Here is a 12519-nt window from a genome sequence, read left to right on the forward strand (position 1 = left end):
CTAGAATCCAGGCTCTCTCACTCACCGGACAGTTCATCTGATGCTAAGCAGATTGTCCGCATGCACACCTCACCTCCTGCACCTACCAAACCAACAACACATAAACCTACATATGCAGAGGTCATTACCAGAAGCTTACCTAAACATTAGAGATCTCCCAAACACAACCATGGTTCACATAATACATCCTCTGCAGAACATAGTACACATAATATATCACACACCAGGGTCTCACCAGTCAAGCCCTTAAGGCATAATACAAAAACAAACATTTTAGTCATAGGCAACTCAAATGTGAGACACACAGATGTCCCTCTCACCAGGTTGGAAAATAAAAAAGTCACGGTCAGCTATCTGTCAGGTGCCAGGATGCCCCATGTCACACATGCACTCAAGTCTCTAAACAACAGGCATTCTTATGACTCAGTCATAGTCCATGTTGGTGTGAATGCCTTGAGACATACCTCACTGAACTACATGAAGAGAGACATGATTGAGCTCTCTGATTATGTATCACAAGCTAGTATTTCCCTAGCCTTAAGTAGCATTTTACCTTCACCTAGGATGATACCTCAGTACAAACAAAAAATGATTGACTTCAACAACCGGCTTAGTTTCTGGTGTCATTCAAAGGGGATCCAGTAACTGTCAGCTAGGGATGACATGGTCGACAGACATCGATGCTTTTCCAGAGATTATCTTCATCTGTCACTCCTGGGATTTTGGTTACTGGCTAAGGGTCTTGCCACCACCATAGTGCCTTTTTAGGCAATGCCACAATAACAAAATTACAACATAAAAATACCCTCTAAAAACAACCCCAAGGTTATGCTGTTAAATGCTAGCAGTCTAAACCAGAATCTGCACTCATTGAAAGCAGTCCTTAACTTGGAAGATGCTGATATTTCTGCAGTCACTGTGACCTGGTTTGGGGCTGTGGAGACCTCCTCCAGCTGTACCAGGTTTCATTTCCTTCCACACATTCAGACCACAAACTGACGATATGAGAACTAAAAGGGGTGGTGTATCAATATTCATTAAAGATAAATACACTTCTAGAGTGGTTAAATAGCATGATTCCCTTGAATTACTTCAGTTGCAATTGACTGTAGGTAAGACCCTCTTCATGTCATTGCCAGCTATAGGACCCCTTCCATGAATCACGACATCCACTCAGCCTACTTGGATCTACTTGAGTCAATCAAGATACAACCCACACCCTGGCTTTGGGTGACTTTAATTACCCATCCATAGACTGGGTAAATTATATGTGTTCTAACTCACTTGCCCAAAGTTTCCTGGACTTCGTTAACTCCAATGCCCTGGACCAGCTGGTTGACACACCCACAAGGGGCTCAAACATCCAGGATCTGGTGATCACCAACATGGGGGACTGCTGCACCACCCCCATGTGTGGCCATCCCTGGTGAGATCTGACCACAGATCAGTCTCACTTGAAGTAACTACAACACAAGATCCCTCTCCCCTCCCCACCTTAGCAACAACTAGACTAAAAAACTTCTCCAAGGCCATTTACAACCTCTTATGTGACAGCATAAATAGCTTCATAGCCCCTCCCCCCACTGATGGAACAGACACATGTGCTGATTTATACACCAATGTTTTAGATGAGCATTTGTACAATTGTATTGACTCTGCTGTGCCTGATAGAACCAAAGCAGATTTTCGAGGAAAAACAAACCTGCCTGGTGCAAAACTGCCATTAATAGGCTATTCAACAGGAAAAAGAAATTGCTGTCTAAGAATAGAAAGGAACAGTCTCAAAACTGGAACCACTCTCTCTTCAACTCAAACAAGCAAATAAGACTCCTGGTGAAGTCCTACAAAGCTAACAACAAATCCAAATTAGCTTCCCTAAGTAATGATTACCACAAGGCATTTTTTTAGTTACATTTGTAACCTCAGAGGTAAGGCCCAGATTTGCTCTGAACTCAAACTTAATGGTACTACAAAGACAGAACCTGTGGATAAAGCAAACCTGATAGCTGACAGGTCCAGTGAAAGCTTCACTCTCCTGTCCCAGCCACATATACCCCAAAAGATCCCAAATACCTGTCCCCCAACCTAGTATATCCAAGGAGCAGGTCTTATATGACCTCTCTAAGGCCACAAACAGAGCCTCTATGGGACCAGACAACATCTCAGGCTGTGTTCTACATTGGTTAAAACAGGAATTAGCATCACCAGACTTAGCTAAGGCCTTTAACATAATCCCCCACTCACACATCATTGATAAACTCACCCATCTGGGTATCAACCCATATATTGTCAGGTGGGTTGCAATCTGGCTCACTGATAGAACTCATACAGTCAAAATAGGGGACTCCACCTCCTCCAGCAGACCTGCAACCAGTGGTGTTCCATGGGGATTGGTTCTGGGACCCCTCCTGTTTGCAATCTACTTCTCTGAAGTAAACGCTAAAACTAAAGGACTGTGGCTGACAAAGTTGGCAGATGACTGCAAACTGGGAGTGATCATTGAAACCCCTAGCGATGTCAACATCCTGCAAGAAGGTCTTATGCAGACTAATGACTGGTGCCGGAGTCATGATCTCAAACTTAATGAAAAAAAAGTGCATTATCATCCCGTTCAGTAAGACTGATGTTCCTGCAAACTACCACATCAATAGCAATACCCTAAGCATACAGTCAGTGGTAACAGATCTAGGCACAGAGGTGGACAGCAACCTTAACTTCGATCACCATGTCTCAACAGTGGTAAGAAAGCATTTTATATTGCTCATCTCATAAATAAGGGCATTGCCTCCAGAAAAAAAGAGGTTATAACCTCCCCACCATACTTTTGCCTTATCAGGCCAATAACAGACTACAACGCTCCCTTTGGTATGTTTCTTTTCAAACACCTGCAGCAATTGGAGAGACCACAAAGGTTTCTTGCAAAGAAAATTCAGGGTCTTCAAGATCTGTCTTATGTAGACAGACTGAAATAATTATCACTTTACTTTGTGTCATACAGACTGCTCAGAGGTGACCTGAACTTTACATACAGAGCAATCTCTGACCCTGCTTTAATGGAAATGCTGCACAATTGTAAGTCAAATGACACATGAGTCACTCACTCAAAGGACCTTAACCTGGTATGTAACAACAGAATTTGCTGTAGAGACAGATTTGTCTCACAGGGGTTGCCCCACCTTTGGAACAAGCTTGCTATTCATGTTAAACAAAGGTCCTCATTGGCCCTATTTAAGCATAATTTGGACAACTGGATGGGTAACCGGAAATTCAGTCCGAGGGTTCCACCTGTGTCCCTCTTGGATAGGGGCAATAGGTGTTGATTTTAGTGTCTGCTTGAACCAGACACCCTTGGAAACATGAGTTGAATTTAGCTAGGCTTGTAAGGGCCCTGGGACCATTAGCCTACTAACTTCCTATGATCCTATAATCCTGTAAAAAGCTTCTTAAATAAAACATATCTGCTTTACTTAATATATGAATTAATTTTCTTGGTTTCCCTATGCAATGATTTCTGTTCTTAAGTCAAGCAGTATATGCCAGATAAGTAGGCAGTGAAGGAAAAACACATCCATGCTTATGAAGACAAAAGCTTATGTTATACTTCATGTAATATAGGCCAGACAAGTAGAGCATGGAAGCAAATAAGAAGACATAATACTAATAATACATCACTTTCAGAGAGCCTTATTAGCCATCAGTTTATCTCCACCCATATTTAAATATACACTGCTAATTATATTGCTATTTACACCCTAAGTGGTAATGATGTAGTTACACATAAATTACTATTATCTCTTTTTCTAGGAGCATAACACAATCCATTGATTAGCCTACAAAAGCTGTTCATTATTTCAGAAATTCAGTTTGACATAAAAAGTTAAAAGTTATGTTTTTAGGATGTAATTACCTTACACTGGTTGAGGATTACAATCCCTGAGTTCTTGTAACTTTTCTTCTTTACTTTGTATTTTGGATTTATACATTCCCATTGCACCTGTAAAGCAATAACCAAAGACATTACAGAAAGCAAACACTCAGGAGATGCCTAAGTTACTGAGCATTTCCTTACAAAGTAAATTAATAGCTCTATTCAACTTTGAAAACAATTGACATTCCCCTAGCAAACAGGACTCACATTTAAGCAACGCAGCAGGCAGAAAGGTCAAAGATGTAGTGAAATCAATGAAAATAGTGCATGTCTTCTGTCAAACAGGAGTCAAGAAAACAAAATGATGCATGAATTAAACACGTTTAAGACAGCTATAACATTCAACATTCTAAGTATTTTTAGCATCCTAAAAGTCATGTTTATTAATAAAAATCAGCAAACTATAATAATAATATATTGCTTAATATGTTTTACAAGTAGGCATTTTAAATGAAGAAATGCTTTAATATATTCAAAGAAGGATTTCAATATTTTAACTGATTATACAAAACAAAGTTTATTCTGTGGTTATCTGCTCTTTTATTATAAAGACATTCAGATTCCATAATTACATTTCCCACCTAATAGCCCATCACCTGCAGATCTTTTAAAGAAGACAGACTCATATTTACTGGACCAGATTTGTGGAGAAAAAGATTAACTAACTGATGACAAATATTAATGTACTTTGTTTATTTTTCATTATTCTTCCTTGCAGACAGTCAAAAAGACAATACCAGCAGATATCAGGTCAGCTATTTCTAAATGTTTCTTCACAACTAGACTAAGAGGTGCATTTCTGTTGGCTGAAGGATACCAGATAGATGTATATATGTTCCCAGTGGGTCACTATGATCCAGTGACCTAAATGTCCTGTCTGTCTATAAACCTATCATATCTGCTGGGTACTGCCTATACTCGTACAAGGTTGCTAAGGCCTAGAACTCCTTACCTGTATCTATCAGGTCAATACCCTCCTTCCTATCTTTCAAAACCACTCTGAAAGACTTCCTAGCTAAACTCTGGCTATGTTCTTGGTCAAAACCAAGGAAAAGTATATCACTAAATGTGAACAAGTATCTTCCATTCCTTATACCTCCTTACTCTCCCTGCTTCACTTACTTTCTTACTGCTATCTAATTCTCTTCTCCGGCTTTCTCCCTAAACATACCATAAGCCTGTTTTTCCCTCACTTCATATTGCAATTCCTGTTTGTACTGGACGAACTTATGTTTAATTTCTCTACAAACCGTCTAAAGGATCACTAAATTTTGACAATGTGAGGTATTGCCAGCTATGCCAGGAGAGGTAAGGGCAGTGGCTGTGTAACATATGCCAGCACAGCTAGCTTTAATTTGTTAAAGAATTCTATGTCATTTGTATATCAAACTGATTTGTACAGATGCTTGTGTCGAAAAATGTATTTGTAAAGCTGCTTGTGTGAAAAATATACCAACAGTGTGCCCTGCTGGACACAAAAAGAAATACACATGTATTATTGTAATACTTTAAATGTATTTGTTTACTGAAAGAGAAGAGGTTATTCTCAAACTTTGAAAATAGTTTGAAATTAAATTACCTGGCTTAGAGCATAAAGATTATATCTTACAGTTCTCAATGCAGCCAGAGACAAAAAGTTTGTAGTAGGAAGCTTCTGCATTGTCACTGGGGTGAACTAACTTCCACTCTTGAAGGGTCGAAGTTTAAAATTGTGTTATGACTTCCAGGAGCTGCAGAAGATCTTAGCAAGGCTGTGTGTGTGTGTGTGTGTGTGTGTGTGTGTGTGTGTGTGTGTGTGTGTGTGTGTGTGTGTGTGTGTGTGTGTATTATTGACACATACGTGCTAAATCCTGACAACTTCTAGCCAAGGGGGAAAGCATGGGAACTAGAAGTCAGATGACCAGATGTATGTGATGTCATTCTGTAATCCATCACTAAAAATTATATTTTAATACTAGGTGAGACTGAAGTCTCATTGCCCTTTGTTTTGTAACCTGACAAGGATCTCTCAACTACTTAATTTGCCTTGCTCTAGTACGTAACCAGGGAATAATAATTCTTTAGATCAGTCAGGAAAATATAATGAGATTAGTTAAGCATTGCTTTTTCTGTAACAGTGTGAACCTGTCCACTTGTGTTATTTTAAATATTTCCTGTGATTGAAACTCTAGTGTTTATTGTAAATAGATATTTAGTATTGTCATTTTTTATTATTTATTATTAAATATATTTAAACTTTTTACTTGCACTACACCTATATTTATGTTTTTACACATTTTTGTTTGTCACACAATCCTTTCATATGGCTTTTGTAATTATTTTACTTTCCTGTCCTGTAGCCTTATACTGATATCTTTATAAAGACTATCAAAAAATTATCCTCTGTTATTATAGGTAGAATGCAGCCAAATCTGGCTCCATGTACTGTAGTAAACAGATTAAAATTTGCACTACACTGGAAGTCAGAAAATCATTTTTAGGTATTCTTGCACTTCCAGTCCTCTACCTAACAGCAGTCACTTCTTACTCAGCTTTTAGTGGATCATTCAGAAACATTTTATCTACACTCATACAGTGAGTTTCCTTTATCTCCTGTCAATTAAAGGAACCACCTTATGTAGTCTCTGTAAAAATCCTTGAAAACTTCCTTAATTTCCTTTCTGGCACTGACCCTGCTTCCCCTTTCATTCTAAATCCCCCTTGTCCCATACCTACCTACATACCTCTCAACTGTCCAGATTTTCACAGACTGCACAGATTTTTGCCTCACATTTTTGGTCTGTACCTCATAAAATGTGTGTTTTTTCTGTCCAATCAATGAGATAATCTGAGGATTGAAGTCAGCAAATAATGACATACATTTGAGTTTCAGACTTCAAATCCTTCAGAAAAATGTATGTTAACACAAACCCTAAAAACAAGCAAGCCTAGCACAACAGGACCTGGAAAACCAGCAAAGTTACATGTTGAACTGACTTTATTAGAATATAAAAAAACTGAATAAAACCAAGCACTTTCGCTCGGTTATTACAGAGCTTTTTCAAGGTGAATAACAAACACTTGTTGATTCAGTACAGGTGATTAAATACTAATTTCAGCCATCACATGACCCTCCTAATTAACCAAGTTCAAAATGTAGCTGTGAAATACAGCCATAACATACTCCAAATTACAAATAAAATATAAAAGAAATATGTATAAAAAAATAGTACAAACCAGTACCAATACAGTGAATGCTCCATTGTTAAAATTATAAACATGTCCAAATGTAAAATGAAATGTATAATAACAATATATATATAAAAAATGTATAATAAATATGTAATAAAATGTATATGTAACATATGACCAAATTTGACAAAATTTATATTAATAATCCTTTACTACCAATTGTGACCATTTTTTACCCAAAATACAATTAGCTTAAAACAATATCTATATTTGTAGTCAAATTTATAATCAAATTTGTTTCCTGTACAAACAGGAGTAACAAATAATAAAATAATGAATAAACAATGTGTCAAACATAGGTAAAGGGTGTTACAAATGGGCCTTTCTCAAATTTAGGACACTGTTGATATTTATATTCTCATTCAAGCCGAGAAACCTTCCTGAATTTAATTTCAGCTGCAGTGTAATTCTCGGTACTCCAGTCTAGTTTCCCAGCTGCCACCCCTAATGTCCGGTGATACTTGTTCCAAAACCATAAATTTTATAAGCATGTTGTTACAAACCTGGGCGTGCTTATAAAAGGCGTTACTTTCTTTACCCTTAGCAATGTCATTAAGGTGCTCGTAAACCCTTCTCCTCAGATGGCGTTCAGTTTTGCCCACATAGAAACTGCGGCATGTAACACATAGACCTAAATACACTACTCCCTTCATTCCACAGTTAAAATATTTTGTGGAAGAATGTCTAAACTTCCTAGAGGGGATGTGTAGTGTGTCTTGATTAAACATAGCGTGACACTGTTTACAGCTCCCACATTGGTGTGTGCCAAGCTTCCTTCCCTTTCTGTTCAGTTGTGGGTCATTTTTTCTCTCAAACAATTCTTTCAAATTTGTATCTATCCTCCTAACAAAGTGTGGAAAGGGTGGTACATAAGGTTTTAGTTCATCCTGCAAGCTAAGAATGGGCCAATACTTAAAAATAATCTGTTCAATCTTGTCAGAATTGGTAGAGAAAGTGTGAATAAAACTGTTTTTCTATTGAGTTGATTCCAATGTTCATTTTGTTGTGAACTATTGAATCCAGTTCCCAATAAAGGGGGGGTAGCTAGTTTCTCTATTTTGAATGACCTCCTGTGTCAAACAGTCTATCATGGTCTCCGGGTATCCTTTTTCTAAAAAGAAACCTTTAAGAGTTTTTACTTCATCTATAAACCTCTCCCAAGTACTAGACATTTGTGATGCCCGAATCATCTGTCCTTTGACAATGCCCTTCTTTTGGTAGAAAGGATGTCTGCTATTAAAATGCAGGTAAGAATTAGAGAATTAATTCTTCCTGTATACCATTGATTGAAAGCCTTGTTTTTCATAATCTTTAACTAAAGTAACATCCAAATAATGCAATCTGTCACTGTCAATTTTGTGTGTAAACTTCAAAAATGTTGTTGTGTTGTTGATGTAATAGAGAAACTCAACCAGACTGTTTTTACTACACTTCCAAAATATACAAATGTCATCCAAGTATCTTTTATAGTGTAGTACATGGGGAAACCATGAACTTGAAAACACAAAGTGCTTTTCCCAATAATATAACACCACGTTAGCGCATAAGGAGGCACAAGAGGCCCCCATTGCTACCCCTTTTCTCTGACGGTAAAATTGTCCATTGAAATGGATAAAATTGTTCTCCAGCACTATCTCCATAAATTCTAAAATGAGATTAATAGTGTTGGCACCAAGGCCTGATTCTGAATTCAAAATTTGGCCAAACCATTCCAAACCAGTCAGGTGAGGGATACTCGGGAAAAGTTCGACTACATCTACAGTGACCATAAAAATTTGTGGGTCAAATAACCTCTGGTCAATGCCTCCCAAAAAATCCCATGAGTCAATAGTAGTCACATATTGTTTTAGACTAAAGTCAATGAACTTAGCTAAAGGTTCTGTAATACTACCAGAACCAGCGACTATTGGTCTAAACCTGAGTGAGTCCAAAGTTTTATGTGTTTTAGGAATACCAAATACCTGGGCAGTTTTTGGCTTATCCACATGTAAGTAGTTATAAAGGCATTCATTAATCACATTTTGCAAAAGATGGTCATACAACTGAAAGTTAATTTTAGCATAAGCAATATTAATTTCATTTATTGATAACAACTCGTATTGTTCCACGTCTGTAACATGTTGTGGATGTGCGAGTCGTAATCAACCGTGTGCATCAGAACTGCTCCCCCTCCCTTATCAGGTTTCATTATCCTACACCCTTCTTGTTTGAAAACGTTAATCAAAGCTAACTCATCATCATTGAGGTTAAAGGGATGGGACTTAAAACTTCCTTGTTCCATCTTCCTAATATCCCTTTCAACCAGTTCTTCAAACACTTTAAAAGAAGGGTGAATAGGGTGATTAAAGGTACTTTTCCTAGTTAAGTCATGATTAGTGTTTACTTGACCTTTGAAAAATAAATTTAAATTCAATTGTCGTAAAAAAAGTTTTAAATCTATCAGTGTGTTGGCTAAAAAAGAAGGACGTGAAGGAATAAAATGGAAACCCTTAGAAAATAAGTCAAAAAACTCTTGCGTGGGTTCCAGTTCAGTAAAGTTAAAAATGGTGACGTTATTTCTTCTACAAACCACCTGTTTATTGCTTATAAAATATGTTTCTGAAGAAGGAAGCAGGTTGTGAAAACTGTTTATTTCTGGGGATTGTTCCAGTTGTTGTGTTGGTATCTCTGCCCCCCCCCGGGGGGGGGGGGTACTGAAAATCCTGTGTAGATTGCTTCCTACCTTTCTCTGCGATTCTTTCACTTCTTCTCAGAGTTTCAGAACCTAACAGTTTGTGGTTGTCTTGATTGTTTTCCTCCCCCCTGTTAACAAACACACTGTCTATATTATTATTTCTCTATCCCTTAGTACTGGGAAGAGGGTAAGCTAGCCCATCTCTGTATTCAGCAAGATCTCTTTCTAATTTCCTAATTTTACAATTCAAAATTTTAACACAGTATTGGTCAACTTCTTCAAATACTTTATCATAGTCCATTTTTACACTAAGAAAGTTAGTGTCCTTAACCATTTTTTCATTAAAAACATTTAATTCTTTTAGTAAAATGTCCGCTTTCCTTTCATATTCAACAACCATGCAGTTCAATATTTCCAAACCAGCCTTGTTAAAAATTTCACAAAGCTGGTCATAAAACATAGTGCCCAACTGTGCGTTGTTCAGAAATTTAAAAAAGCGTAAACCTTTAGGGACTCTTTGCACTTGTAGACATTCTTTCAAATATTCTATCTCAAGCTGATTGCTTTTGTAAGCGTAAAGTTTGTCCCTAAAGCCATTAAAGTTACATTCAATATTCCGATTAGAGTCATGGTGAACAGTACCTTGTTTGAAACAAAATTGTTGTCCACCCCATGCATCAAAGTCAAAGTTCCTGGAATCACAGTCTATGCCATTGGCATGAGTCGCGTTAGTCTTAATTTGCGTTGACTGGTTGTTAGTTGTAGCCATGTTCCGAAGTCTGTTACCATGCACGTTATTACTAGCGTTAGGCGCTCGTGGAGTGACACGCCTTACAGATCGATCTTGGAACTGTAGTTGGTTACCCGGCAATTCTAAGGCAGGAGCCAGGTTATGTTCATTGATTGTATTAGTTAACTGGGTAAGGAGGGTCAAGATTTGTTTAACTTCTCCCCGAGTCATGGGGGCAGTGTCAGGATCATCTCTTAAAAGTACAGGTGTATCTCCGAAATTACCAGTTTTCGTTCCTTCTGCCATGGGCAAAAACAAAGCCAATAAATCCAAAAAACAGACACGAACCAAAAAACAAGCAAGCCCAGCACAACAGGACCTGGAAAACCAGCAAAGTTACGTGTTGAACCGACTTTATTAGAATATAAAAAAACAGAATAAAACCAAGCGCTTTCGCTCAGTTATTACCGAGCTTTTTCAAGGTGAATAACAAACACTTGTTGATTCAGTACAGGTGATTAAATACTAATTTCAGCCATCACATGACCCTCCTAATTAACCAAGTTCAAAATGTAGCTGTGAAATACAGCCATAACATACTCCAAATTACAAATAAAATATAAAAGAAATATGTATAAAAAAATAGTACAAACCAGTACCAATACAGTGAATGCTCCATTGTTAAAATTATAAACATGTTCAAATGTAAAATGAAATGTATAATAACAATATATATATAAAAAATGTATAATAAATATGTAATAACATTTATATGTAACATATGACCAAATTCAACACGTAACTTTGCTGGTTTTCCAGGTCCTGTTGTGCTGGGCTTGCTTGTTTTTTGGTTCGTGTCTGTTTTTTGGATTTACTAACACAAACCCTGTTACTTTAGCAATTTTCTAAGTTTATAAGAGCAATATTTAAAATTTTCCCAATTTTCGGGCATTTATCCTCCCATTTTGTCAGGCTATGTCCAGTCTTCTTACACTAAGAGGTTGAAAAGTATGCCTGCCCTACCGAGAATGATCATCAGCGCAGGCTCAGTGCCCTTGTTTACTTGCCGTCTTGCCTTCTTATTAGGCAATTCCTCTTCTTTATTTAGTTCTCCCAATTTCTGAATCTGTTCTCTTAACTGCACTGTTGGATTCCATATAATCTTTTCCTTTCCTTACCTAACTAATAATATGTCCTCTGTAGTTCTCTCTCCCTTTCCCCAACCTTATTCTCCCTCTCTTTCATTATTGTATAGCCCACAATTCTTCCTCTCCATCCTGTTGTCATGCCATCCCCTACATATTTCCCCTACCTTTCTTCCATTAACCCTGTTGTTATTACATGTCATACTATACTCAGGTGCCATTTAATCTCCTTGGCATTGCCAGGTTTCAGGATTCCACCTCTAACCCTAATTACTTTCCCCTTTTTGCCTTCTGACCACCAATATCATCTTTATTATCACATGATAAGAATTGTCCTTATCCAAAGCTTCTATATTTTCCACTCTTCTCACCATTGGTTCATCTATTACATACCAAAATCCTACTCATCCCACCAGTCTGCTTACATTTACCTATCAAAAAGTTAAAACCTCTTTTTCACTCAGTATAGCTACTAACTCTAAATCTCTCATCCCTTTCTCTGGAATCCTCTGGAATCTTCTTGTGAAATTCCAGTGCCCCAAACTTACAGACATAATCTCTATCTCTGAGTCAAGGACAATATTAAAATCCATCTCTTCGCAGCCTTTCTACCATGTGTACTTGCAGTACCATTTCTCTGTCATCATTCATGCTATAGAATGAAACCATCATTAACCCACGTTCTTCCCTCTCTCACCATCCTAATACTCATCCACCTTCCACATTCATCTAACTTCCTACCCATCCTCCAGTTAACTCAGCTAATATTTCCACTCCCCTTTCCATTTCCTCTTGCACAAATCTCTCCAAA

General features: G+C 37.6%; 1 protein-coding gene across 1 annotated transcript in view; it reads right to left on the reverse strand.

The window, feature by feature from the left end:
• The window catches only part of LOC122797654 (copine-4-like), a 1365845-nt gene that overhangs the window by 192449 nt on the left and 1160877 nt on the right, over positions 1 to 12519 (reverse strand). The window contains exon 8 of the mRNA XM_044066195.1: positions 3908 to 3994. Within this exon, the coding sequence (XP_043922130.1) occupies positions 3908 to 3994 (87 nt within the window). The remainder of the gene's footprint in view (positions 1 to 3907; positions 3995 to 12519) is intronic.

The sequence above is a fragment of the Protopterus annectens genome, chromosome 3.part1, assembly GCF_019279795.1.
Source record: "Protopterus annectens isolate FY-2018-M chromosome 3.part1, PAN1.0, whole genome shotgun sequence".
NCBI classification, from domain to species: domain Eukaryota; kingdom Metazoa; phylum Chordata; order Ceratodontiformes; family Protopteridae; genus Protopterus; species Protopterus annectens.